Source organism: Nymphalis io, chromosome 3 (genome assembly GCF_905147045.1).
Source record: "Nymphalis io chromosome 3, ilAglIoxx1.1, whole genome shotgun sequence".
Taxonomy (NCBI): Eukaryota; Metazoa; Arthropoda; class Insecta; order Lepidoptera; family Nymphalidae; genus Nymphalis; species Nymphalis io.
In genome coordinates, this window is record NC_065890.1 from 9,384,853 (window position 1) to 9,411,801 (window position 26,949).

At 31.5% G+C, this 26,949-nt stretch overlaps 2 protein-coding genes across 7 annotated transcripts in view; one reads left to right on the plus strand and one right to left on the minus strand.

Moving 5' to 3' along the window:
• Nucleotides 1-26,949, minus strand: part of LOC126780554 (uncharacterized) — a 135,060-nt gene that overhangs the window by 83,958 nt on the left and 24,153 nt on the right. For 2 of the 3 annotated variants that reach the window (XM_050505135.1, XM_050505152.1), the window contains exon 2: nucleotides 18,137-18,169. The exons of the other annotated variant lie outside the window; for it this stretch is intronic. The gene's annotated coding sequence lies outside the window, so the exon portion shown is untranslated. The remainder of the gene's footprint in view (nucleotides 1-18,136; nucleotides 18,170-26,949) is intronic. 3 annotated transcript variants of the gene reach the window in all.
• On the plus strand, nucleotides 2,469-8,753 carry LOC126780765 (uncharacterized). Of its 4 annotated transcripts, none has more exons than XM_050505459.1 (19): nucleotides 2,469-2,533; nucleotides 2,725-2,779; nucleotides 3,010-3,096; nucleotides 3,190-3,210; nucleotides 3,531-3,587; nucleotides 3,705-3,719; nucleotides 3,818-3,886; nucleotides 3,959-3,991; nucleotides 4,258-4,311; nucleotides 4,840-4,899; nucleotides 5,048-5,095; nucleotides 5,697-5,741; nucleotides 6,371-6,544; nucleotides 7,051-7,158; nucleotides 7,404-7,466; nucleotides 7,543-7,581; nucleotides 7,653-7,691; nucleotides 7,784-7,849; nucleotides 8,537-8,753. In XM_050505459.1, exons 1-19 carry the CDS (start codon nucleotides 2,504-2,506, stop codon nucleotides 8,647-8,649), a joined length of 1,176 nt encoding a protein of 391 aa, XP_050361416.1. In that variant the 5' UTR covers nucleotides 2,469-2,503; the 3' UTR covers nucleotides 8,650-8,753. The 4 variants fall into 4 exon arrangements, with proteins under 4 accessions (XP_050361416.1, XP_050361397.1, XP_050361426.1 ...); XM_050505440.1 differs by having other exon boundaries at nucleotides 2,527-2,658; XM_050505451.1 differs by lacking the exon at nucleotides 2,469-2,533 and adding an exon at nucleotides 2,555-2,663.

A 26,949-nucleotide genomic window follows, 5' to 3' on the forward strand; every position in this document is an offset into this window, starting at 1 on the left:
CAAAACTCATGCAACACCTTAAAGAGAAAAGTGAAAGCGCGTAATTTGTCAATTTCTACGTCGAAAGAGAAAAATGTTTTGTACCTTTCTTTAAATTAAATTTAATTTGAATGAACTGATTAGTGGTCCTATACCCGAATCTTCATTTATATTTGAAAAGGTTATCATTTTTTAATTCTACCCTGGAAACACTTAACTTTCATTTCCTGTGATGAGTTGTTCCGATTTGTTACACTTAAAGTCACACAGTGTTTTATTTATACATTTAACATTGACGCAGATCTGTTCTACAACATTTAAACTTAACTAATTTGCAGGACTTAATAATTTACTGTCTCTTTTACTACTGTAGTTGAAAATAATACCAATTATGTTGGTGCTGCTAATTTATTAGTTTAGTTGATAGCAAAATCGAAACCATTATCTTTTTGTATAAAGTAAAGTATATATTATATTAACTTTTTGTTTAATATATCAGAAGACAAGGTATTCAATTGACTTAATTTATTATCGTAACGTCTTAAAACGAGCCAGAGCCAGACAGGTGATCAATTCCAACTGAGGTCATAATTTCGCTAGAAATTTTCGTTCGAAAAGTTAAATATGCCTGAAGATAATGAGCATTTCAATTATTGTACTTTTATAGAGATTGTATATTTTGAAAAGACCAGTTAAAGATCATAAATAGCATTAAATAAAATTAAACAATATCTATTTATAGTATCACCTCCTTTGTTTGTGATGTAGAGTAACATATTATCATTATTAGAGACAAATTAATGCTGTGACGTGTCTCGAGGTAAGAACACGGATGATCTAATGAATTCACGACTTTACTCCTCACACTAAACAACACAACTACATCATGTATAGTAGTTAATATCAAAGTAAATAGGACGCTATTTCCTATAGTGTCATCGTTATTTTTATTTCACGATGACGAAATCGCAAATGTACTCTTAGCTCATTTGCATAAAAAATATTTAAAACGTTCAAGTTTTTTTTTAATAACAAAGTGCGTTTAGTTTACGTTTCAGTTAAGTAAGCCGATTGATCACATTAGTCACTTAGCGTTAAACGTTTAGCCATCACTTGTCTATTACGTCACAAGTCTCTAAGATATATTCGAACATACAGGATGTAGGCACACAGAGAGCACCCGTGAGGCGCTGCACTCAATGTGTCAATATAGATTCCGCAAATGCTCAGCGCACTTACTGTGTGGTAAGACGCTGTCATCATTGCTCCCAGCACGGTTTCGATCGAGAACCTTACTTTAGCATCGGTACCTCCTTAAATCAGATTTGTTGGCAGACGAATCGGGAAGTAAGTAAAGTGCGTCTCGCGTACATTGTAATGGTCGTAAGACTAGTCTAGCGGGTCTGTCGTGTCTAGACGGCGCGTCGGTTCCCTATCGGTAAAATTATGTGACGTGGGCAAAAATATAGCTACATTGTGATATTCAAGACCTAAATTCGTTTTGGCGTCGCTGGACCAAAATCGTGCACTATAACTAATTTAGACTAGACTAAGATATCCTATTGACCTCTGATATAAAAGTAGATATTACTAGCTACTTACTAAGCTTACTTTTCTAATTTCATAAAAAAATTAACACGAATATACTACATAAAATATTGAGAAAACAATTTATATAGCAAAAGTAATTAAACATTTTACAGATTGTACTTTTTTTGTTACTCGTTTACTCTTGATTTTTAAAAGCGATTGGTTCATAGTTAATGTATGTATTAAAATGTTTCCTTGTTATTGCTTTTGAATTTTGACTAAATATGGAGATATTTGCATGTCACTAGTAAGCTTATAATGTTATCACGTCTTTGGCAATAATATACGAATAAAATACGTAACAAGGTATACATATATTGTACTCCTACAACACAATTAACCTAACCAAACCATATACAAATCATTTTGTTAATTATATACTGCTATTCCTATATACTGCATGCATTGTTATATGTAAGATACCGCATTTAATATGCAAGAAAAATATCAATCGTACGATAAATCATATTGTATAAAACATTTCAACTGTAAACAATAGAGGCTCATGATTTAAGAATAAATAATAAATCGGGCTCAGATCTAGATTAAACACAATGCCTTTTTTATTTGTACCTTTACTCTAGTGAGAGTGGTGTTAAGTGGCGAAACTGTTGGTCGACAATGGAACAAGAGGTTGCTATAGTACCGGCGCGAGCGCATATCGGTCTCGGGTCATCGCGCACCAACCTTTCACCAGTCTGGTCTGTGTCAGAAGTACAATTTACAAACACGTTGTTGGAGTGTGATAGAAACTAAATGTTATACTTTTTTAGCGTCATAATGTTTTGAAATGTAAAAACTATTAAATATATAATAATTAAATTTTTATAACATTATACTATTAATGGAAATTGTTCGATTAAATTATTAACTTATTCCAATTAACTAGTAAATGGCAAAAGCATAACGGAGTTATTTAAAATACATAGCCACGATGATATTACAACTAAAATTAAACTTCACGGTATATGCAATTTATTTACATTCATAATTAAATTTTGAATTTGCTGTGTTTCAGTGCAATACTTTTGTTTGTTTAAAATGAAATGGAGGCACGCGCTTTGTTTGTTAACATTCATATTGATTTATGTAAGGTAAACCATTTGACATAATTTAACTTGTTTGCGTTATTTTATTGACTATTTTTTATTATAGATATGTGCAAAATCCTCACTCGAAACTGATTTAAAAAAATCTAGATCATTAAAAGGCAAGTTGTATACAATATTTTATTAGTTACTTAATTAATGATACTACTTATATGATAATTATAGGATTACGGTTCATTCATATAAAATTCTGCATGTATAATTCTTAATTATCTTTTATATATACAGAAAAAAAATCATAAATGACGTCATAAATAATAATGTTAATGCCATAAAAATGAAGCCATGTTTTACTAATTTATCAGTCAGTTCATTTGAATTTTTTTTACAGCGATACTAAATGCAGAAAACAAAAAATTGATGACGGATGACGACGAAGATAGCGATGGGAAACAATTACTACATGGGCCTTTACAAAGTAAGTCAATTTCCAAAAACGACTGCTATCTTTTGTAAAGAGTTGTTCGGTAATCTCGACGTTGTAACACTTACTCACATCTTGATATTTCAGAACATCGGCCGCTTACTGCTGGTAAGCACGCATACAATGCAATTAAAGTAATTTTTAGATGAACACACTTTGAGAATGAAATTATCGCTACCAAGTCGTTTCAAATGAAATATGTAATTATATTAATAACATCAATTTTAAGAAAAAAAAAAAAATAATACCACAATTGAGATTCTACTGTATTTCTATCCGAAAGCAATAAGCGAGTTTAATGCTGATTGAATACAGATTTTGACTGTAAATTTAAGTGTTATTTGAAATCTTTACGCAGAAAATAACATAAACTATAATATATTGAGAAAAACATACACGTTATTATACGTGAAATTTTAAAATTTCAGGTGATACATTCACGCCGCAAGAAATGTTACCGATAGCAACAAAATTATTGCAAAAAGGCTGGTGGTTTCATAAATTTGGACGAACAATTATTTAAAATAAAATAACATTATAGTCTATCAATATAATAATGATTATTGTTTAAATTTATGCTAACTAAATCGATTTATTTTCAGTTGGAGAACCAGGACGTGCGTATTGATTACAATAAAACACTTACTATAAGAACATGAAATGTAATTTTCATTAAATAATATTATGTACTTAAAATTATGTATTTATTTTTTAGATGGAAGGGGTTTTATAAGCTCGACAAGATATCCCGAAGAACTTGCAGATAAATTGTTTGAAGCATTTTGTAAGGATATCGTATATTCAAGTGCCTTTTTTTCTTGAAACATAATTATTTAATATTATTATTTTTTCACAGTCGCGACTACAAAAAGAATTATTATTTTAAAAGGTAGTTGCTTGACCGAGCTATACTTTTAATTGTTTTATTATTAATACTTAATTTTATATTATTTAAAGCTCAGCGGTGAAAGAAAACATCGCGAGGAAACCGGCATTTGTCTAATTTCACTGAAATTCTACTTCATCTGTAATCACCAAACCGCATTGGAGCAGCGTGGTGGAAGAGGCTATAAAACTTCTCAAAGGGAGAGGAGGGCTTAGCCCAGCATTGGGGCATTAACAGGCTATTAGTTTATTTTTTACTTTTAATTACAGATGGTGACATATCTGGAATAGATGCTCTCCAAGCTTTAGCTCTTAGTGGAGAAGGTAACCTTTTAGAAATATTCTATGTTTCTTTCAGTAACAGAAAATGCTATTATTATAATCTTGCTAAATCATATTTCGCATAACTTATTTTCTACCAAAAAACAAGCATTTAACTTCGCGGTCTGCTGGCAACAGAGAATTTTTACAATTTTACAAATAATAAAACTGTAACGAACCGTGTCTGTTCGTGGACTACTTATCCCGATATAGGTCAAATACTCTTTTTTTTTAAATTATATTATATATTTTATCTGTTTAAACGTTTAGGGTATACACAGACAAAAGGTATAATTAGAGGGTAGTTTTAAATAAAACTCTCCTAATGATTCTGAATAAAAAAAGGGCCCATGAAGAAAAGTCAGTTTTTCAAACGATTTGTATGCCTATGCTAATGAACTAAAGTTAAATATTGAGTATCTTATTATATTATATTTATGGTTTAATTTAAATAAAATAAATGGTTCATCTTTTGAATGTATTTTGCATTTCCTTATAAATTATTAATTCACTAATAATTGTATGACGTAGTCGCAGAAGAAACTCAAGAAGAAGAAGACCCCGAATCTTTATCAACCGTGTATTTAAGAGGTATAAAATTATTAAATCTTACTTTTATAAAATCCACTAAGTCAAATGAAATAATTTAAAGGCAAATTTAACACGAAAGAAACTGTAAGGATATAACAAGAACCTTTTTTAATTTAATAAATTTCACTGTTTCAACTTTGCATTACAGGACAATTAGTGAAAGTCAAGAATGAACCTAAAAAAAGTAAATTTAACCGTAAGTAGTTGTTGGTATTTTGGATAAAAACTAATATTATTGATGGGATCTGATCGTAAAACTTAAATGCCCATCTTTTTCACCTTAATCTAAGCGTATACCTCCACCTTTACTACTTCGTATTTTTCTAGGTTATTGTATTGTAAATTATGATCTCTAAGCAAAAAATACGTAAGAATATAAATATTTCACATTTATAATAATAGTAGGGATAAAATTAAAAATCGTTCCGCGTATTAGTAAGCGAATGGAAGCGAAGAAGATTCCTTAATCCGTACAGAATGACATGAATACCGAAACCAGGTGAACGCGGAGTGGGCGCGGCAAGTTTTTCACGTATTGTGTCGCTTACTTACTGAAAAACATATCATGTCTTTAACCAAAGTACTATACAACAATAATATGTCAACAAAATCAATAAGGAATGCAGTGACACGAGACCTCCTTATAGATCTCAATTGTTAAGGAATTTCAAAACAATTTGTGTTTGAAATTGAACGGATAACTAGTTATTGTTAAATATACAAAATGTAAACCAAACAATAATATACTTATCTGTTTATTGACACTAAATATGTATTTTTAAATATTAAATTAACAGTCGTCACAAAAACTGCCGGTGGCCTCGATGAAATGAAACGAAGAGGTAATTAATTTATATAATTGAGCAGAAAAAATATAGCTTATTAGTAGTAACTGTGAATGTCCAAATGATTAAAAGACTTTTCCTTTAGAAGGCCTTTCAATTTAAATGAAAAATGAAAAAGTATATTCTTTGACAAAATAAGCTGACAAGGTCAGGAAGATGAATTATTAATATTAAATACATAACACTCAAACATTCATTTGTTCACTTACATTCACTTTTATATTAAGAATATACGTAGAATACTTATGATTTCTTTTGTCTTTTGTTTTTCTTAAAAAAACATAAATACCCCAATGCTGATCAAAGGCTTTATTATTTGTAGTTTATTCCTCGACATTAGGAAAGTATGTGTTGTAGGATATATATATCTTAGAATTGCTATAAACAAAAATAAGCGAGATGAAAATCTTAGGATGAGCACTATCTATTATCTATTTTGTTTTTCTGAATCATTATAATAACTTCTAAAATCTAGGTGTCTATCATCAAACTAAAAAATAAAGGCGTGTACAAGGTACATGACGTTTATGTGTAATAACAGTAAGTCAATTTAAGTTAAGAGACTAAGTCTGCGATCTTTATTATACTAAATAAATGAATAAGAACGTGAAGATTTATATTTCAAGGCGTTCCACTTGCAAAAAAGTTAAATAGAGAAAGACATTTGATAATAAACAAACGACGAGGGAATGAAAAGAAAGGGAAGGAAAATGACAAAAACGATAATATAGATGTTAGACGAGAAAAAGCGGACAAGAATAAAAAAAGAAAAGAGCAACCTACTAAGCGAAGTCAAAAAGGTAGGCCAATAAACGGTATTTATTATACTTATAACAATTTAGAACATTTTATGAGTTAACGTGATGCGGTGCGGTTGTTTACACCTGTTTAAAGAACAAATAAATTCGGCCAAGTACAAATTCGCAAGGTTCTGTATATTTTTTAAGAATATAAAACAAAGTTTTTAAATTGTAGTTCTACTCGTTTTTATATAGGTTATTTTTATAGCTAGGTGGACGAGCAAATGGGCCACCTGATGGTAAGTGGTCACCACCGTCCAAAGACATTGGCGTTGTGAGAAATATTAACCATCCCTTAAAACGGCAATGCGCCACCAACCTTGCGAACTAAGATGTTGTGTTTCTCGTGCCTGTACTTACACTAGCTTACTTACCCTTTAAACCGAAACACAACAATTATTAGTACTGCAGTTTTGCGGTAGAATATCTGATAAGTGGGTGGTACCTACCCAATCGAGCTTGCACAAAGCCCTACAACCAAGTAAAATGTATTTTTCTCTTAATAGATCCACCAAAATGTCGATGGAGATATGTATGCGAAAACGCCACCAATCTCGACTCTTGCCAACTTCACACAAATTGTATTAAAGAAAATTCTAAGCAGACAATAGATGGTATGCTTAAATAGTAATCAAATTTTTATAGCATGATTAAAAAAAATATTACGAGATTGTAACAATTAATTAAGATTATATAAATGGTTTATATTCTACACATTACATCTCTGTATCCATAAATGGAGATATAGTAGCGTAGTGTAGCGTAGTGTAGCGTAGCGTCAATAAAAAAGGGGACAAAACGTATTTTTTATAGAATATTGATAATAAGTTAAAATGGATAATGTAAATTATAATTACAGATATTTCCGTCAAACATAAAAAGGACGAACATAACTTAGAGATAATGCAATTCCGTAAAATGTGTAAGTTTGAACAATTAAGTAATTTTATATGCAATCAATAATAATCAATACGAATTATTCTCCAATAATTATTTAGTAGGATTATCGATTATAGACGAAGAAGTGGAGAAAATATGTAAGTAATGTAATAAACTTTATTAATTTTAAGATTATTAAATATATATTATTAATGATTTACTGTTACAGTGGAGACTAGAAATTTATATTTAAAAACAGCCAACGAAGGTAAGTGATTAAATGATCGATTACTTTTCACTTTTAATGGAAAATGTGTAATAAGAATGCCACTTTAAATATGAAAATAATTTGTTTTATAGATGCTATTAAAAAGGTTGAAAGTTTATCCGAGTATTTCAACAATATCATGGTGATGAATGTTTATGGTATGAAACAAATGTCTTTAAAATTACAAGCAAAAATGCGTTGAATGATGTTCAAATTTCATGTATTGTCGCTATAATGCTATAAATAATTAACAAATAGTCATAACATACATATTAATATATCTCTATATATAAGCTATGTTATTATTATTAAATAACTATATTGCACACTCACAACTAAGTTTGTTAACTCACAAGAAAGTCGAGATGGCCCAGTGGTAAGAACGCGTGAATCTTAACCGATGAACGTGGGTTCAAACCCGGGCGAGCACCTCTGAATTTACATGTGCTTAATTTCTGTTTATAATTCATCTCGTGCTTTTCGGTGAAGGAAAACATCGTGAGGAAACCTGCATGTGTCTAATTTCATCGAAATTCTGCCACATGTGTATTCTACCAACCCGCACTGGAGCAGCGTGGTGGAATAAGCTCCAAACCTTCTCCTCAAAAAAGGGAGAGGAGGCCTTAGCCCAGCAGTGGGACATTTACAGGCTGTTACTGTTACTGTACAACTAAGTTATAGTGTAGTGTGTGTAGTGTACGTATTTATGCTTTTCACACCTGTTATATATTTATAGCAATGTAGCGTAAAGAAATTTATAATTCATTTATAAATCAGATAAATAAACTCTTAATTTAATGAATGGCTGAATTTATGAAAGTAAATTAATATTTTACATTTTTTAGAAACAACAACAGCTAAGTCACGTGGTATGTTTACCGATAAACAGAAAAATTCACATCTCTACAGGGAGGAAAGCAACAAAAACAACGATATGTCGCATACAAAAGACCTTTAAAAATACTAATGGAGAAATAACAAAATATTTTAATTAAAAACCTTAAAAATTTGAAGTTAAATTTACATTTTTAGTAATTATGATTACAAAGAGTTAATAAGTTATCTTGATATGTGTTTAATGTTTAATTGTTGAAGGGGAAGGACATTTCTGGGGCTCAATAATCTCTCTAGTCGAGTATAAACTTTCGTTATGATAGAATGAAACACGCAGAGCTAAATAAAATAATACATTTGATAAACAAAACGTAACCCTTTCATTTAGATTTTTAGTTTAAGATAAATCTCTATATATATAAAAGAATCACTGATTGGTTTCTTTTATGCAGTAGGTTAGTACTACGGAAGTGTTTTTGAAAAATTGATCTCTAAGGTAGTGGGATAATAAATGGGATGAAACGTTTGTATGAAAATCCTTCATTTTTTAATAAAGAGCTATATAAATTGTTATTATGCTATTCTGAATTATGACGCGAGCGAAACCGCGGGGAAAGCGCTAATAAAATATAAATAATTCATGTTTATGTACTTCCTATTTTACAGTCAGAAAATTTTATCATTAAAAATAACTCTTGACGAGACTATAAATACATGTAGTTTTGATTAATGGCATAGATTATGTTCGGTTAAATTTATTTCAGTTTGCCATCTGGGACACGCGAGCGAAAAATCTGTATCGCTCTATAATCAACACGGACACCCAGATGGTTCGCTTATAGAAATAAACCTAACAACATTAACAAAAGTCAAAAGTATTTTTGACCGTAATATATACGTTTAATCAATTACTAAATTAAATTTGGTATTTCTTAATACGATAATCCAAATTTAATACTTTTATAATTGAATCAACTAAAGGTTCATTTAAATTTTAATGACGGTAACGTATCCCGAGTAATAGGATACAGGATAATACGCCACCTACGATAATATGATTGTATTAATTTCATTATATAATTATTTTAAGTAACAGCCTGTAAATGTCCCACTACTGGGCTAAGGCCTCCTCTCCTTTTTTTTTGAGGAGAAGGTTTTGGAGCTTATCCCACCAAGCTGCGCCAATGCGGGTTGGTGGAATACACATGTGGCAGAAATTCAGTGAAATCAGACACATGCAGGTTTCCTAACGATGTTTTTCTTCACCGTCAAACACGAGATATATTATAAATACAAATTAAGCTCATGAAAATTCAGTGGTGCTTGCCAGGGTTTGAACCCACGAGCATCATTTAAGATTCATGCGTTCCAATCATTAGGCCATCTCGGCTTCGGCTAGAAAGGTCTGCCATTTATAGAAACGTTTGCTATTAAAAGTAATATAATATTATTAAAGGCGTCGTTAAAGGTGAAAGGTTACAAGAGTCCTATGTATTCATCGGTACTTCTGTTTATCGAATGTCGGACAAGGCCAACATCGACACGACCATTCAGCTCTCAGATACGCCGGAACCGGCTGACACTATTTATCCATTCACCCTTTTATATCGATACAACAAAGCTCGAGTTCCTATCGGGGATACCTTTAAATAAAAGTTGCCCCTTAAATTTGAAAGATGTATAATATTAATATGAAATAAGTGCCATTTAAATTTCTTATACATCTATTTTACGAAAGACATTTATTATTATCTTTACCTGTATTAACGAGCTACGATATTGAGTGCCTTCTTTTTGAGTATTCCCTGGAAACACATTTGCTACTCGAGATCAAATATCTTTCTCAACAGAAAGAAAGAGGAACATTCTCGCACCTCGCATATTATATTTTCAACGTAAATTAGGGATTTGATAGCGTGCTGAAAACGTTATTACAAAGCTACATATAATATAATAACAGGATAAATTTGATTTTTACTGTACATTATTATTGAGTAGATTTTTTGGTATCTGTTTAATTATTTATGTTTGTTAAATAAATAAATTATTGAATAGAAAAGCTCTTATAATATGAAATACTATTAAGCACTTTTAAGGTTTTATATATTTTTTATTCCATTTAATCTGTATTTAAATTTCGCTCAATACTAATAAAAGCTTTGAGACATTTTTGAAATCATCATTATATGTACATTCAAGTTCCATTTAAAATTATTTTAATTCTAGCAATAAAACTTAATAGATCGTTATTAACTTACTATGTAGATGGTGACCACTTATTATCAGGTGGCCTGTTTGCATGCCCTATAACATAACGCATACGAGGCATGCCTTTTAAGTTTTGTCGCTTAAAGAAAAAAACACAACTAGAACCTTATAGTAGTTTTTATTGTTTTTCAAAGTATTCACCACGTAGCTTAATACACTTTTCCATTCGCTCAAACCAGTTATTATAACATTTATTTCACTCTAAAGTGGGGGTGTTCAAAATGGTTGACTTGAAAGCGTCGACTGCTTCTTCACCGGGACTGGAACCTTTGACTACGAAGACTTTTCTTAATTTTAGGAAATGTAAAGAAATCGTTAGGGCTTAGGTCAGGACTGTATGGAGGATGGTCAAGAATTGCTACTTTTTCCTGCTTCAAATACTCAATCGTTTGACGAGCGCTGTGTGAGCTTGCGTTGGCGTGGTGCAGGATGATGCGTCGCTTTTAGTTAGATTTTCGAAGTTCGGCGATGACTTGTAGTAAACAAACTGTGGTATACCACTCTGCGTTAACCGTTCTACGATCTTCAAATGCAATAGTCGCAACATGGCCGGTTTTTCCAACGAACGTGGCCACCATCTTCTTTGAAGTGCTTCGAGAACGAACAACTTTAGTCGGATTTGGCTCGTCTTGAAAGACCCAGATTGTAGATTGTTGTTTAGAATCAGGATCGTAGGCATAGATCCAAGATTCGCCACCACTGATGATGTCGTAGACGTGATTTGACTCTCCTCGGTTGAACCTTTGCAGAGTTTTCTTACACCATCTGACGCGGGCCGCCTTATGATCGTTGGAAAGCAGATGCGGTATCCAACGGCAAACTAGCTTTCTCACACCAAACGCTTCATGCAAGATCTTCTGAATGGTTGTCCCTGAGATGCCTAATAGAGCCTCTATCTCTCGATACGACACATGACGATCTTCGAGAATTACTTGTCTCACAACAATAATGTTATCTTCAGTGAATGCGGATTTTTGGTATCCTTCGCGAAATTTGTCACTAACACTAGTATTTCCACGCTGGAATTCTAAATACAAGCGTTCGACAGTCCACAGACATGGGGCTTCATCACTGAACACAAATGTTAACTCTTCAAAATACTGAAGCCGTGTCAGGCCTCTTCTAAAGTTGTAGAAAATTATTGCACTAACATTTTCCTTAGAAAGATTCATTTTCGTACGTAACCTGACAGATTCCAATCGACGCTGTGACTAAACAATATCATTAATCCTAATACTTTCAACTGTTTTGAGATTCAAAATTTAAACACATTCGAATATAGAACAGTTCCAAATTCAAAATTACCGGGAAATATGGAAACGACAGAACTTAAAAGGCATGCCTTGTAAACTTGTAATTAATATAACGCATAAAATGTTCATCGGCTTCTTAGTTATGTATTCTTAACGTAGTTTAATTTAAACAAAATATATTTCGTTATTATACATTCAGTTTGCTACATAAATGCAGTCTACAGTCCGACGGGTGGTTTGGACGTGAAACACTGCTGGTATAATTTGATAGAGTGACATTTCAATTTGACTTGTGCTAGAGTTTGTTACTCGTACAACACTTAGTTTTCGACTCAGGCGTGCAGCTGACGGTAATAACAAGAAGCAATTAGAACTCTAAATACTTACTTAGCGGCAAGGATTTTTTTTCCGTAATAAATAATATAATTGTCGTGTAGAAGATTAAAAAAAAATTTTAAATTTATTCTTGAGAAGTATATCAATAAAAAACAACTGAAAACGTGCTTAATTTGTGTTTTGATAACAATCAAACTAATTAATAATTTCATCGGTGGCTTTAGTAGAGTTTTGCTTCGTGAAAGATATTTAAAACTGTTATTTTATAATCGGGTATGCGGCAGGTGAGTACACCCAATTACATTTCGATCAAGCGGTGCAGCGCGAGCGTGCCTACGGCGGCGCGTGCGGCCGCCCTAACTAGATTATTGGCCGGCGGCAGGCCGAGGACGGCAATAAACCTTTACCGCAGACTATAATACACAGTTTTCTAATAAAATTGTCAAACAATATAACTAACTTATAATTCTCGATACGTACTGCTAGTTCCTACTACATGTAAATATATATACATATATGTACTAACATTTTAATATTTCAAACTGTAATTTTGCCCACAATATTATGTCGACCCATAATAACGAGGTACCAGTTAGTTTCATACCATAAATACATATTTCAATTCGAAATGAAGTAAAAATGAAAACATCTACTGGCGTATTTATTATATTGAAATATATTTGGCATGTACACAATTTACGCTGTGGTTGTAGCGTAGACCCGCCGCGGCGCCGCCACGCAAATAATTCGATACAGATTCATCAGCGTCTTTACGACGTTAGGGCCGAACCCTCACGTCATTAAAGAATATTAATTTGAAATAACGATATACATTTGCTACGTGAAAAACAAATTATTCATGAATTTATCACGTAGGTGTTTGACACGGCTCATATAATAATTATGGTAATATGTACCTTGTGTTATTGATAATTTAAACATAGACAAAGCGTTCACAAGATTTAGTGTTCTTTCATTTTTGTAATGTGCAATGCAATGTAATTTTTGTTAGATGTTTAATTAATAATAGTTACATAATTATTGTACATAAGTATTGGACCACGGCATTACATATAAAAAAATTTAATTGTATTTGTTTGTTTAAAATACATGTCTATGAATAGCTGTATCCTGAATTTGGAGGCGCTGAAGCTGCGGGCAATACTCGAACAACGCAAACATTCAGTAAGCAATAAAATCTTATTCGATTTCTTCGACTCAAAGCGTCATTTCATGGCCTACGAGTGAAGCCGCAAGCCCATTGTAGATCAAAGGTGCATTGCTTCGAATTGCGGACGTGTGATCGACCCAACCTCGAGTATTTAAAGCACGCTATGAAACTTACTTTGAAATGATTTTTTGGAAAATGCCGCAAGATGCAGAAATTTCACAAATAAACAAAATATGTTAATTATTTTTGTTTATTCGAGTAAAATTAGGAAAAAATAAAATTAACAGCAGTCTTTTTTTAAAAGGTAGCTTGGAGTCGAAATCGTTTTTTGAATCGTTTTTAAATCGTTACATTTTTTCAAAGGTGCCACTCAAATTCGGCCTGGACATGCGCTTCCATCTCGAACAAAAAATGTACACTACCAAATATGAATAGGGACTTTTAAGAGAAAATTGTTTATTTTTTTACTACCTTTACGAAAATTGGTAATAGCTTTATTAAACGTTGACAGATAATATCTTAGTACAAGAAATCAATAGTCCGTTTTCCTATTCCACTAACACAATGATCCAGTTGCGTTTCGGTTGTGGTTCGATCAGAATAGAATCGGGAACGTATCGTAGCCGTTAAATTAGTAGTATTGGTTCCCAATTACGATTTAACTAAAGTTTGTTTTTTGTGAGGTATAGAATAGAGAACGTTTGCTAATCGTTATAAATTAGTAGAATTTTTTATGTGCTAAAAGTTGACAATCCAACACAGTTTTGCATTTATAATAAACTAGCTAATACAGGCAAGCAATGATATTCTTCATCGTGCTCAAACGTATACCAGTTGTCATCGTGATTAGTTGATCTTTCTCCATAAAAAAAAATTAAACACGTATTTCTTTCATTTTTTACAGTACATATATACAAATATCCATTTTTATATTTGTGATAGTAAGAATGTGAATCCAGTACCAATATTCATAACCTACAAAGGCATAAAGATCGTACGAATAGATGGTAAGAGGAAATGCGATTCAATATTAGCAATCATGGCTGAACATATTCACTTTCAAAGAAATACTACAAATCTCGCCTGTTGCAGTCTCCTTTATTTTACAAAAACTAACAATAGCGGCACCGACGCGGAAATTCTGATAGCGAAATATTGAAATATGATGTCTCTTTGTTATGTATCGGACGAAAGAAAAAACAAACTACAATGTTTTGAAACTATTTCCGGAATGTTGTTATGACATGTGAAAAAACCTTTTGTATTTAATTTAAATCTTTCATGCTTTAATTTATTAACAGGTTTATTAATTATTAAAGAATAATGAAATAACTTAATTTAAAATTTAAATAAAAGAGCCGAAATATCTTCGTTGAATTAATTGTAATAAGTAACTTTGTAGGACATTTATGACAACTTGAAGGAATTTTGTTAACCTAAATAAACTTAGAATATACTGTTTTAAAAGGTCGCGACCTAAATTTAGCAAGATTTGTAATTCATTTCACTTTAATAACAGCGTTGATATTATGAGAGATCCTTTGTTTAAATAGCTTCTTTGTTAGCAGGCAACCCTCTCCTTCATTTCAGTTATTTAAAAAAAAATTATTGACACAGAAGCCAGGAAGCGACCTAAAATGACATATTAGTTGTAATGTATTCAGTTTAATCTCTAATTTTTTCAATATATTTTTTTGTTCTGTAATGTTTTTTTAAGCAATAATCCCCCCACGAAATAAGCTGTTGTAAGCTAATTTGTACCAAATAGTAACCTTTTTAACTCTGCTAATATTCCCACGAAAGTACATAACATTTCCCGTCTTCAAATCTTATCACGTATACCATTAAAGCACTTATGCTTGTTACAATTAACAATATTGATTTCACATTTCAACGAATATAAAGTACTCGATTCACAAATATAGAAATCCGGCACCAAATCTTTGTTAGCGAAGATTTGAAAACGGACCAAGTTTAATTAAAAATTGAATCAAACGTGCAAACTCTATTCACTCGTTGAAATTGCATCGACCTATTTGTATGTCTGGTTATTTAGTTAACCTATTTTATAGACAAAGCATCAGTAACCTTGGAAACGAAGAATAAAGCAAATAAATATGAATAAACATAATTGGGAATGAAATTAAGGAAATATTGAAATTTTATTGGTTTTATATTTTTATATTCATTCTTATACGTTTCAAATATTTTCCCACCAATATTATAATATATCACACATATATATAGAGCTATTGTGTGTTGTATTTATAGGACTTTGATTAGGTATTTGAAACGATAATCGAAATCTTTATTAACAAAAACTTATCGTAAAATTTCAACGTCTTGGACATATTGCCGCATGACAGTTTAAATAGCGATTTTTCGTTTTTAATTGAGCAAGTATTATAATTTTTTATATAATCGTCATTTTATTATGAATACCTTTTTATTATGAATTTATAACATGATTCTAGGACAATGTTGTTTTTTAAGTATAAAATATTTCGCACAGTTGTGATATTTCATCACTTCTTCATATATTAAAACATTATCAACATTAAGTTATTTACTATTAGATCACGATAAACATATGAAGTTAAACTGGAATAACTGATAATTATTTTATTAAATATACAGTGAGACAAAAAAAAATAGGAAAAAAGACTGTATCGTTCTAGTTTTGAAATAATAAATTATCGAAAATCACCCGCCGTCCAATTGTGAATAAACAATTCCGTGACAATATCGAAATCAGATTATATTATGCGGTAGCATTATATTTAGGCCCTGTCGAATGTCTTTGAGCTAGTTAAGTGCTTTAAGGCCGTCTGATTGATGGGTTAAGACATGCAAATGATAAAAATTGTATTATAATTCAAGAATAGCTGCCATAAAATCTTAGAAGCCTTCCACGAGTTACTATAGATCGAGTACATTAAATACTTAGTCGAAATTGTGAGTTGGAGGTTTTTCGACGTAGGAAGTACATATAATAAGTATTATAATTTTAGTAACATAAAGGGACGTGCTAACTATTCTACTTATGAAATATTCAGATCTCTGGGGTGACTTTACCTTCGCATCCGTGTAATGTAAAACAAGAAAGTTTTATCCTAAATAAAGCAAGCCCCCCCCCCCCCCCACTATAAGCCTCAGGACATGCCCCGGTAAAAACAAACTTTCTTTTTAAAGTTTCAACGAGGCTGGGCGAGACATTTACTCATATTATTTCGATGCTCCTCTATATATTATAAAATATATATATATATATATAATAAATAGTAATTTATCTAGTAATTGATTTGTCTTTTATTAGTAACACATTTATCAATCTTTTGAAATTAGGATAAACTTTATTGACATTTATCAAGTCTACTTTGTTCGAGTTTTTAGATAACATGATGAACTGAAATAAATAATATCTGTGATTGAATAATGTGGAGTCTATTGACAAATAGTTAATCAAATAATTTAATAATTATATTTATATAATTATCAATAAATATATAATATTAATAATGCCAAACAATTTAAGTAAAAACGGTAATATACATAAAAATACTATTTTATAAAGTTAAATGTGCTGATGACGTTTTTGATTTCGTGCCTGTAACACACATTACATACTCAAAAGCTCTACTCGTACTACAGTAAAATAATGTAATTATTTACTTATTTTTATTAATATAGTTTATATTAAAGACCAGTCTTGTTAAATTAAAACGTTAATGAATCGTGTGTTTTCTAAAGAGACTAAAATTTATTCAGAAGGATTTTATTATGAGCGCTAAGTAAACAACGCAATACAACGGTTGGATTATACTGCGTCGTGCGCCGAGTCCTGTAAATTAAATTTTCTACTAACCGGCTTCCTGGTCCTATGTAGTGAGGTGGAGGAGTTTGCATATTACAGCGGTTAACTACCTTGAGATAACATGTATTAAGTACTTAGTGAAACGGGCCTCGATGCAGTTCCGTGGTGAGAATGGATATGCATTATATATGGTGTGGTGATCGTCATTTCCCCTCTGACCGCTCGCTAGTAAAACAACCGCAAAATGAGCGATATCACCGTTTAATGTTACATTCGTTCGATGCTCCCTATGTTTATTTATAATATTCAATAATCTTTGATAATAAATTATTATTAAACGTATTCACTTAAGAAAAGTACGCTATAAGAAACGCAGTACTTATAGTTAGTTCTTGGAATTCAAAGAAAACTTTGCGATCATCGATTTCGTCAATTCGTTAAATCTAAAATTTTAACAAAATATTGAAATTCGAATATAAAACGATTGCTTGTTAAGGCAGAATTTTTTTCAATAAATCAAACACTTTAGAATGCAAACAACAATGAAACAAACAGCCGGGTTGAACAGCAACTATTACATCAATATAACCTAGTTTTATGTAATGAACGAGGCTAAATTGCAAGCAGGGCTATTTTACAATCAACTCTTGAAAATGTGCAAAGCGTCAGTTATGTTGCATCCTCGTAATACACATAAAGTTTTTGCCTGAGCGAATTCGGTTATTACATTGCTCCCAACAGTATAACTATTTTAAATAATAAAACAAACCTCTTTGACGTGGAGCTGAAAACGGCGGATGATCTGAAACAAAACAGTTACCCTTATGAGTTCTATGTAAGTACGTGTATGTATATTTATACGAGTAAATAGTGATATGTTTTCACAGTTATGTGCGGTATATATGTTCAGTATTATCATTCAATGCTGGTATTTGAAAGGACATTTAAAAAAACCACTTAAAACTTTCACATTAACATAATTGCGTAATGACGTTAATGTAAAGAATAAAGTAACAATAGTTTTACTGTATGTTTATTTTTTGCTTTTTTAATACTTTGTGACTTTACGCATATTCTTGGCACAATGCAGCGTGCAGAGACCCAACTCATAATTAGCAATCGTTGGCCCATCGTATTTCTCAAGTGCACTGGTGGTATCGCTGCAGGCACTCTTCAACACAATAGGCACTCAGCCGCCTTCACTTTTTCGCCTACTGAAGTATCTTGAGTAAGTAATGTATTTACATGTAGTTTGTAAGCCTCTGTACAACACTTCCGGTCATACATAGTAGCGCGCGTGTTCAAGGGCGTCGGATTTGTCGGATCACTCCATCACAAAATGTTGCCGTGGCACCGAAGTATTAATGATATAGGTAGTGATCATCTACGATATTTTAAAAGTATTAAAACATTTTTATAACTTATATATCTTTTAGTTTATCATAATAAAATATATTTTCATGAAGAAATGCAGTAACAAGCTTTCGAGGAAGAATCGTTTACCTATTGTTTATTTTACTGCCAATATTATCGAGGGAAAATCTTTATGATTCTTTCATATAAATAAGCCTCCCTGGCTATTAAGTTGCGACAGACATATGAACCTATAAAATATCACAAGGGAGGCTTAGAAGAACATCAACCTCATCAATATCTGTCAATGGCCATAAGTAACCAAATAAAATTACCATGAATGAGCTACCCATGCTCGGATGACGTAAAGGTTTCTGTTTGCTTTCTCGTATTACATGAGTTGACCTAATACCGAGAATATCTTTCTAATATTATAAATGATGATTAAATATGTTTGTAACATGATAACGGCTTCAAACGGTTAGAACTAAAAATAAAATTGAAAAATTATAGAATAGTAAAAGTTAGAATTTAATTCGTAAAACAATTCACAGTGAAGTTTAGTTTTATAACGATTAGCTATTATAAGAACATCTTGATTCAGGTTTTATCACCGAATCGAAACTACTAAAGCTAGGAGAATGAGGGTTCTGTTTTTTATGACGTAGGGATTCGACGATGCGACGTGAATGTAAATTGTATAATGAATTATGTATGTAAATTGTATAATGAACTTCGCAAAAACAAATCATTTCAATTTCATGTGCTTTATTGTTTCGTTATAGTTTAAAAAAAATTTATTAGTTTTATTGATATAAAATTAGAATAACATCGATGTTATTTCAATTATTGAATATAAAATGTATGTAAATACACGTTTCTCACTATACTCCTATGCTTTTACATAAATAAAACAATGATCCAACATATGCGATCCTATTGCCGTCGGGCTTTACAATTGTGTCAAGGATGATAAGCGAAAAATTCCCTTTGAAAACCGAGAAACATCTCTTACGCCCACGTAATATAACTCGTTACATATTCAGACAGTGTAGTATCTCTCTACTGTCAGTTGGAATTATAACAAAACTTACCCCATTACGGTTAGATTTTTTTGTAAATCTTAATAATATAATCAGATATCCTACCGCTAAATAGCAATACATAGTATTGGTTGTGTTCCGTTTTGAAGAACGAGTGAACCAGTGTAACTACATCTATGATGGACATACCATTATAGTTCCCGCATTGGCAGGAGGTCCGTCCGCCTACTAATTTTATATTTAAAAAAAACACGCTTGAACTACTGGAAGGATTGTAACTGATAATGAAATTTGTTTTTAAATAAAATTAAAATCACAATATAATGATAATAATGAGGTACATGCTTCGTAATTTTACACAATAATATTGCACGTTAAGCTACCACTGGTCCGAATGTAGATTCCACCGAGAAGAACATTTATTAAATAGTCATATGTATATAAAATAGAATTGTTTTTATATAATTAAGTCGATTATACCAAGCAGTAAGTTTCAACCAATTTTGTTGTATTTTAATTGAGGCGTGAACTGGGTTAAAAACATCTGCTCGTAGTATTTAATAATTCTTTCTCTTTATAATTATTTCTCTTCGTTCGTAGTTTTCTTAATAGATTTAAGAAACTTTTACTATTTTCGTAAGTAAATTATATTTATATACATATTTCTACTTGACGTTTATATTAAAAAGAAGAATTTTTTGTGTCTTTGAATTTTAAATACGTAATTAATATTCTTCGTTCAATGCTAGCTGTTCGTTTGGTTTATTAAAAATTAAATAATTCCTTTTTTCCGATTAGTATATGGTGTATACTATTTATATGTTGTATATTTTATGAGATACAATTAATTACGTTAATATAGACGAAGAATAGAATTACGTGCGCAGAGGCTGTCGCGGTGAAAGTTGATAAAGCTGGGAAATTCAAATATCAAAACTTTTTGTAAAAGAACTTAACGGACATTTACAGAATGTCTTTAGAAAACTTATGTATAAGGCACAACAACTGCTTGTAAACTATGAGTGAAAGTGAAACTAGACGTGTAAAGAGTTAAGTGGAGTGGAGGGATGGGTTGATTTTTGAATGAAGATGACGAAAAATACTGGATGAATTTACATTTCTAAAAAAAAACTTTTTTTATTATATAAAATATCTGATGATACAATAAACTGTTAAATTTGATAATTTTAGTAGGCAAGGTTTCAGATGTTTATGTCATATATATATTTTTAATTTATGTAAAAAATTACTGACGTGCATTTGGGGCACCTGATGCTAAGTAGAGAGTGGCGCTGTAAGAAGTATAAATTACTAATTACTCAATCGATGCACCGCCGACCACGGGATCTAAGATGTTATCTTTGATGTTGTCCCTCGTGTCTCATCTTTTAAACCGCACCACACAAATACTAAGATCACTAAGCAAAGTAATTACTAAGTTTATTCTTAGAATAATATGCGAGAACTGGGCATGCGCAAAGTATTACCAATGGTAAAATATTCCCATAATTATAAATAGTTCTCGTCGCATTCTTCTAGAAATCTTTTAAGATAATTTTAGATAGATATCTGGATCTTTGTATCGATATGTAACAAATAAGCTTACATCACCCTGCGAATTATTATTATTCGTTTATTTTCCCATACAATAACCTATCCTGATATGTTATTCCTTATCAATAATTGCAAAACTTCTTCTGATAAAATTATTTTATCAAATGAGGAAAGAGTGTTTAAGAAAGTTGAAAGTTAACATTGTCAGTATTCAAGATTTTTCGTAGTCTTGCTAGCGAAAAAGGCTCCACTCAAATTAATCATAAGTAGACATTTATAAATAATTCATTACCCAATGGCATGGAGCCAGCGATCATGGTTGGAGTGAGGCGGTGTCCGCCGCACATGGCCGCCATATCTCCCGCTATATATGTGCCGCTTAATTATGAAAACAGCTCATGGGTTAAAAATAAATTGGTATAATTTGATTTTTATAGGTGCAAGGCGGTAATAGATCGACCGGTAATGAGCTCACATATGCAGAAAATTTGCAATAATTGTTAACGAATATTAATTTCGATTGCACTATATATAAATTTCGATTACATTAATATTCATTAAATGTAGCGTTAAAATGCTTTTATAAATCTAATTATAAGAAAGAGTAGACAGAATAATTTTATTGGTCATAGTTTTTCTAATCGAATACTTAATTAAATGAAATCAAAATAAATATTAAAATGATATACTTTAATAAAACGCCAATGATACAACAACGGAAATAAAACGTTTCCTCGGTCATTAGTTCCATATGTTATGAATTATACAAGATCGGGTAATGTAACGTAACACCACGTTGTTGCAGGGGTCGGACGTTGACCCGCAATTTCAGGGTACCGTTAGTATCTTTTGCGAACTACTTTATTCACAAGAATACTTCTTATGTTAATGACATCAATTTAATAATTATGATCTCTTATGCATGTTGATATATTTTTTTCAAAATCAAGGCGACTGAATTTGTTTAATGCGACGTTTTCATAGACTTTTGAAACTTATATATTTGAATCTTGGATCATCAAGATAAAATTATTTAACTATCCTAGATGCTCTTTTATCATAAATCTAATATTTTTCGTTTAAGATACATCATATTTTTCTCAACTAAATAAATACTTTTTCGACGTATAAAACATCTAATACAATTTGCACGTAGATTCAATATAAACCACGAAAAACATACTTGCCTTATTTGTTTATTAATGTTTTGTTTGCAATATGTTATTTATCACATTTCTTATTTTTATATTTTATATAACTCATGATTTAACTTGACGCTTTTTAATAGGCACAATAGCTATCTATGAAAACTCGTCTCAGTTGGTACCACCCTCTCATCTTTCAGTTCAGGTTTAAAGAATAAGTACCAGTGTAATTACATACACAAGGGATTTACTGGTGGTAGGGCTTTGTGCAAGCTCGTCTGGGTAGGTACCACCCACTCATCAGATATTCTACCGCAAAACAGCAATACTTGATATTGTTGTGTTCCGGTTTGAAGGGTGAGTGAGCCAGTGTAATTACAGGCACAAGGGACATAAAATCTTAGTTCCCAAGGTTGGTGGCGCATTGGATATGTAAGCGATGGTTGACATTTCTTACAATGCTAATGTCTAAGAGCGTTGGTGACCACTTACCATCAGGTGGCCCATATGCTCGTCCGCCTTCCTATTCTATAAAAAAAAAAAAAAAACATAATTTCTCAGTTGCAAGGTTGGTGGCGTGGCCTAGTGTATGTGGTGACCACTTACACTAAGGTATTTGCCAGTCCGCTTAACAATTATTTAAAAAAAAGAGACAAAAAAGCCAGTCAAGTTTGAGACGGGTTCGAGTGGTGTGTTTCTTAGTATTAGACCACTGATAGAAAATAAGATAAAAAAAATAAAGTTCTCAATTAAGTACCTATATGAAATGTAAAGGTAAAAGTAAAACCGTTATCATACTAAGTGAAAAAAGTCTAAATAAAAGTGTAAAATTATCACAAAAAAGCTTTCAATTGTTATCATGATTATGTTTTTTACTTTTCTTGATTGTATTATCTTCGTGCACAAATTGTGTGCGCAAAATTTCAACTCAGTCGGTTAGATGGAACTATGCTACAAATTTCATTTGCAAGATTTAACCCACACATACCATCTGACTACTACTACTACGACTTACCAGCTGAATAAGTAATTTGTTTTTAAAACAGTCTGTTTTTCGTAGCCTTATTAGATTCTCTGACAAGCTTTGATAACAGTTTTTCATTTGATGTTTTCCTAGTCAATAATGTAATAAAATACCTTCATTCTTGTATTTGTTATGATGAGAGATAGAGATAGGTATAATCATCACACGATGTTCTATTTCGTTATAATTAACATCCAAAGTTCAATTATTAACACGATACATTGCAACAGATGGTCAGGCAAGCATGAGAGTAATCCTATAAATATTTTGCATTGTATCGGATGGACGAATCACAAATAAATAGGTATAAGTGGTTATGTTTGCAATTCCTATTTATATACTTTACAATAAATAAAACCAATAAACTCGCATCTCATCATATTTTCTCTTTGAATTTTATTCATGGTTATTATTAGGTTTGTATTCAAACTACTCTTTATAACTTGCTATAGTCTAGATTTTCATTGACCGGAGTGAGATCAAGCGCAGGAGCAATAGCTTCTTGTGCTTTTCGTGGCACGTTACTTAGATACGAACTATCTATTTTATTGTTCCTCGTTACTTACTATATCCTCGTAACTTACATATAGATCAATCATATCGAGATCAAATATAGTCTGTAGACACGGTAATGTCAATATAAATATTGAATATATCTACTTTCATTCTACTACCGATATTCAATGCCACCGATGATAAATATTTCATTCCACATACTCATAAATCCAATATCTATTGTGTATTGGCAACCTTTTATTTGCTATTTTTGTAAACAACCTGCGCTTTGTTTTTAATTTAATACAAAAGCAACAGTCGAATTTATTCGATGTACCTTAATCTCGTTTCGTTCCTTTCCAATTTACGCAGCATCCGAATTTCGGAACGTAAATTGAATTTGTCTCATACTATTTTAAGGCACCTACACTGTGCGGACTTGTACGCATCAAATATGAATAGAACGAGGTGAGAACCAGATCCGGGTTGAAGGGGATCCGTAGTTCCTGATTATCCACATTTTGCATTCGCGGCACGTCTACCGTCTTCCAACTAAGCTAAGATACCGTCAGAAAAGGAAAAGTGCAGGAAAACCGTCTATACATTTATACATCTTCACTATTGAATTACGCATCTCCATTACACATAAAATGTTATATTTGACATTATTAATTCAAAATATATTATAGAAATAATTGTATTTGATTTTAGTTTCTGCGGAAATCCATATTGCTTGAAATAATTTATATACTGTACAGGTAGGTAGGCTATAGAGCGAGATGGCACAGTGGTTAGAACGCGTGAATCTTAACCGATGATCGTGGGTTCAAACCCGGGCAAGCACCACTGAATTTTCATGGACCTAATTTGTGTGTATAATTCATCTCGTACTTGACGGTGAAGTAAAACATTGTGAGAAAACCTGCATGTGTCAAATTTAACTGAAATTCTGCCACATGTGTATTCCACCAATCCACATTGGAGCAGCGTGATGGAATAAGCTCCAAACCTTCTCCTCAAAAAAAGAGAGGAGGCCTTAGCCCAGCAGTGGGACATTCACAGGCTGTCACTGATATTATACATGTTTATCTTTTATATATTTTGTTATGTGTATGCAATAAAGACATAACACATAAATAAATGTATGGCCCATAAACTATAAACACAATACTCAGCATCGATAGCATTCGAGGAACGTAATTCGTATTTATATGGTATAATAATTCTATATAAATATAATAATTATAAATTGAACATATTTGATTAATTATTTACAGATTATGTTATTATGTTGCATGTTCGATATTCACGTCGCAGCTTTAATGGTTGATGCTGTTATTAATCGTACTCACTGCGATTACTGATAGTTATAATACGTTACCAAAGCTTTTAAGCATGTTCAACACGCATCATCAATGCTGTCTGACTATCAAAACCGTTACACGTTTGTTTATTTATTAAATATGCATAAATAAAACCGTTAACTTGCTGTTCTACAAATGTCCATCCGTAAAACAGAGAGGAACTAGCAATTGATTTTATTCAATTAACAATTGTAAAACGCAACAAGTTTTAAGTGTACTCGTTGCGAATAAATAAAGTTCCATTATTTCATAATTAGCAAGCAAACCTCATTATCATGTGAATAATTATTAAGTAGATCGTTAATTAGAAAAGCAATTGAACTTTTGTAAAACTAGCCATCAATTGATGTTATGAGTCTATCACAGTTTTTAACCCTCGATGCAAAAACCCCTGTGGTATAATGTTAACGTGGGTATCTGTGTTTGGCATCGTATCCTTAAACGGATGAACCGATTTTGATTTACTTTTTTCAGCTGTGGTTAAAGTAAATATTTTTAGCTGTTTGCAGATCGTCAACTCTTTTCTAGTTGTCGAACGGATGTGAGCTACTTTTATCTTGGCTATAACAATATACATTATTAAAAAATAAGGAAAAATTTAATAGATTATGCAATTAGGTTACACATTCCTGCAAATTGGGTTGCTGATAAAACATAGACTTTGGCACTCGGAACACTGGTAGTGTTCCGAGTGCCGTATGTGTTAACTGATACCTTATTTGACAAAACCGTTTTGATGTTACAGCTGTAGTTGGTAACTTACCTTACTAACACACAAACACAGACTTTCAATGACTGCTTCTGCCATGCTTTACTCTTACAGCTTTATTTATATATTTATAAGAATTAACATTTTGAATTTGGTTATGACTTATTTACCAGCATTGACGAATTCCATATCTAAAATAAAATTGAAAGTAAATGATAACAATAGGTACTATTCTAGAATAATTCTTCTAAAGTAAACGACTTCTGGTTTAGAAACAATTTATATGTAAATTTAATTGTAAAATCGCAATACAAATGTTTTGTAACAATGGTGTAACGTGTATTTACGCGTTAAATCATTTCTTCATGCTCATATTATATTATAATAAAACATAATCACTGACCAATAAAATTAAAGGCAAATATAATTTACGAAACACAATTAATTCATTAGAACTAAAGTTTTTTTTGCAATATTCTATGAAAAATAATTGTTCTAGTAATGTATGCAATTTTTTGATTGCGTTGTTATTGTACAATAAAAATAATATTTTGTACAAAATATATATAAATGTCATTTTTTAAGTTGAATAATAAAGTTATACAACAGTGACATGTTATAATCTAATAAAAACGTATATATTACTAATAGATTAATATTTATATAAGTATATAATATGATATATAATATAAATACGAATAACATATTTTTCTGATATGGCAGCAGGAAAATCCTAAAAAATAGCATATGATTTTAGTCAAATACTATCATCATCATCATCATCATCACCAGCCGAAAGACGTCCACTGCTGGACAAAGGCCTCCCCCAAGGATTTCCACGTTTACCGATCTTGCGCTGCCCGCATCCAACGGCTTCCCGCGACTCGTTCTAAGT

What these genes read in the sequence shown, in the direction of transcription:
- LOC126780765 (XM_050505440.1), top strand. Translation starts at nt 2,611, where the DNA reads ATGAAATGGAGGCACGCGCTTTGTTTGTTAACATTCATATTGATTTAT. An exon ending in ACTACATGGGCCTTTACAAA is followed by an intron (nt 3,097 to 3,189) that starts GTAAGTCAATTT and finishes TTGATATTTCAG; the next exon opens with AACATCGGCCGCTTACTGCT. An exon ending in CGAAGAAGTGGAGAAAATAT is followed by an intron (nt 7,582 to 7,652) that starts GTAAGTAATGTA and finishes TTACTGTTACAG; the next exon opens with TGGAGACTAGAAATTTATAT.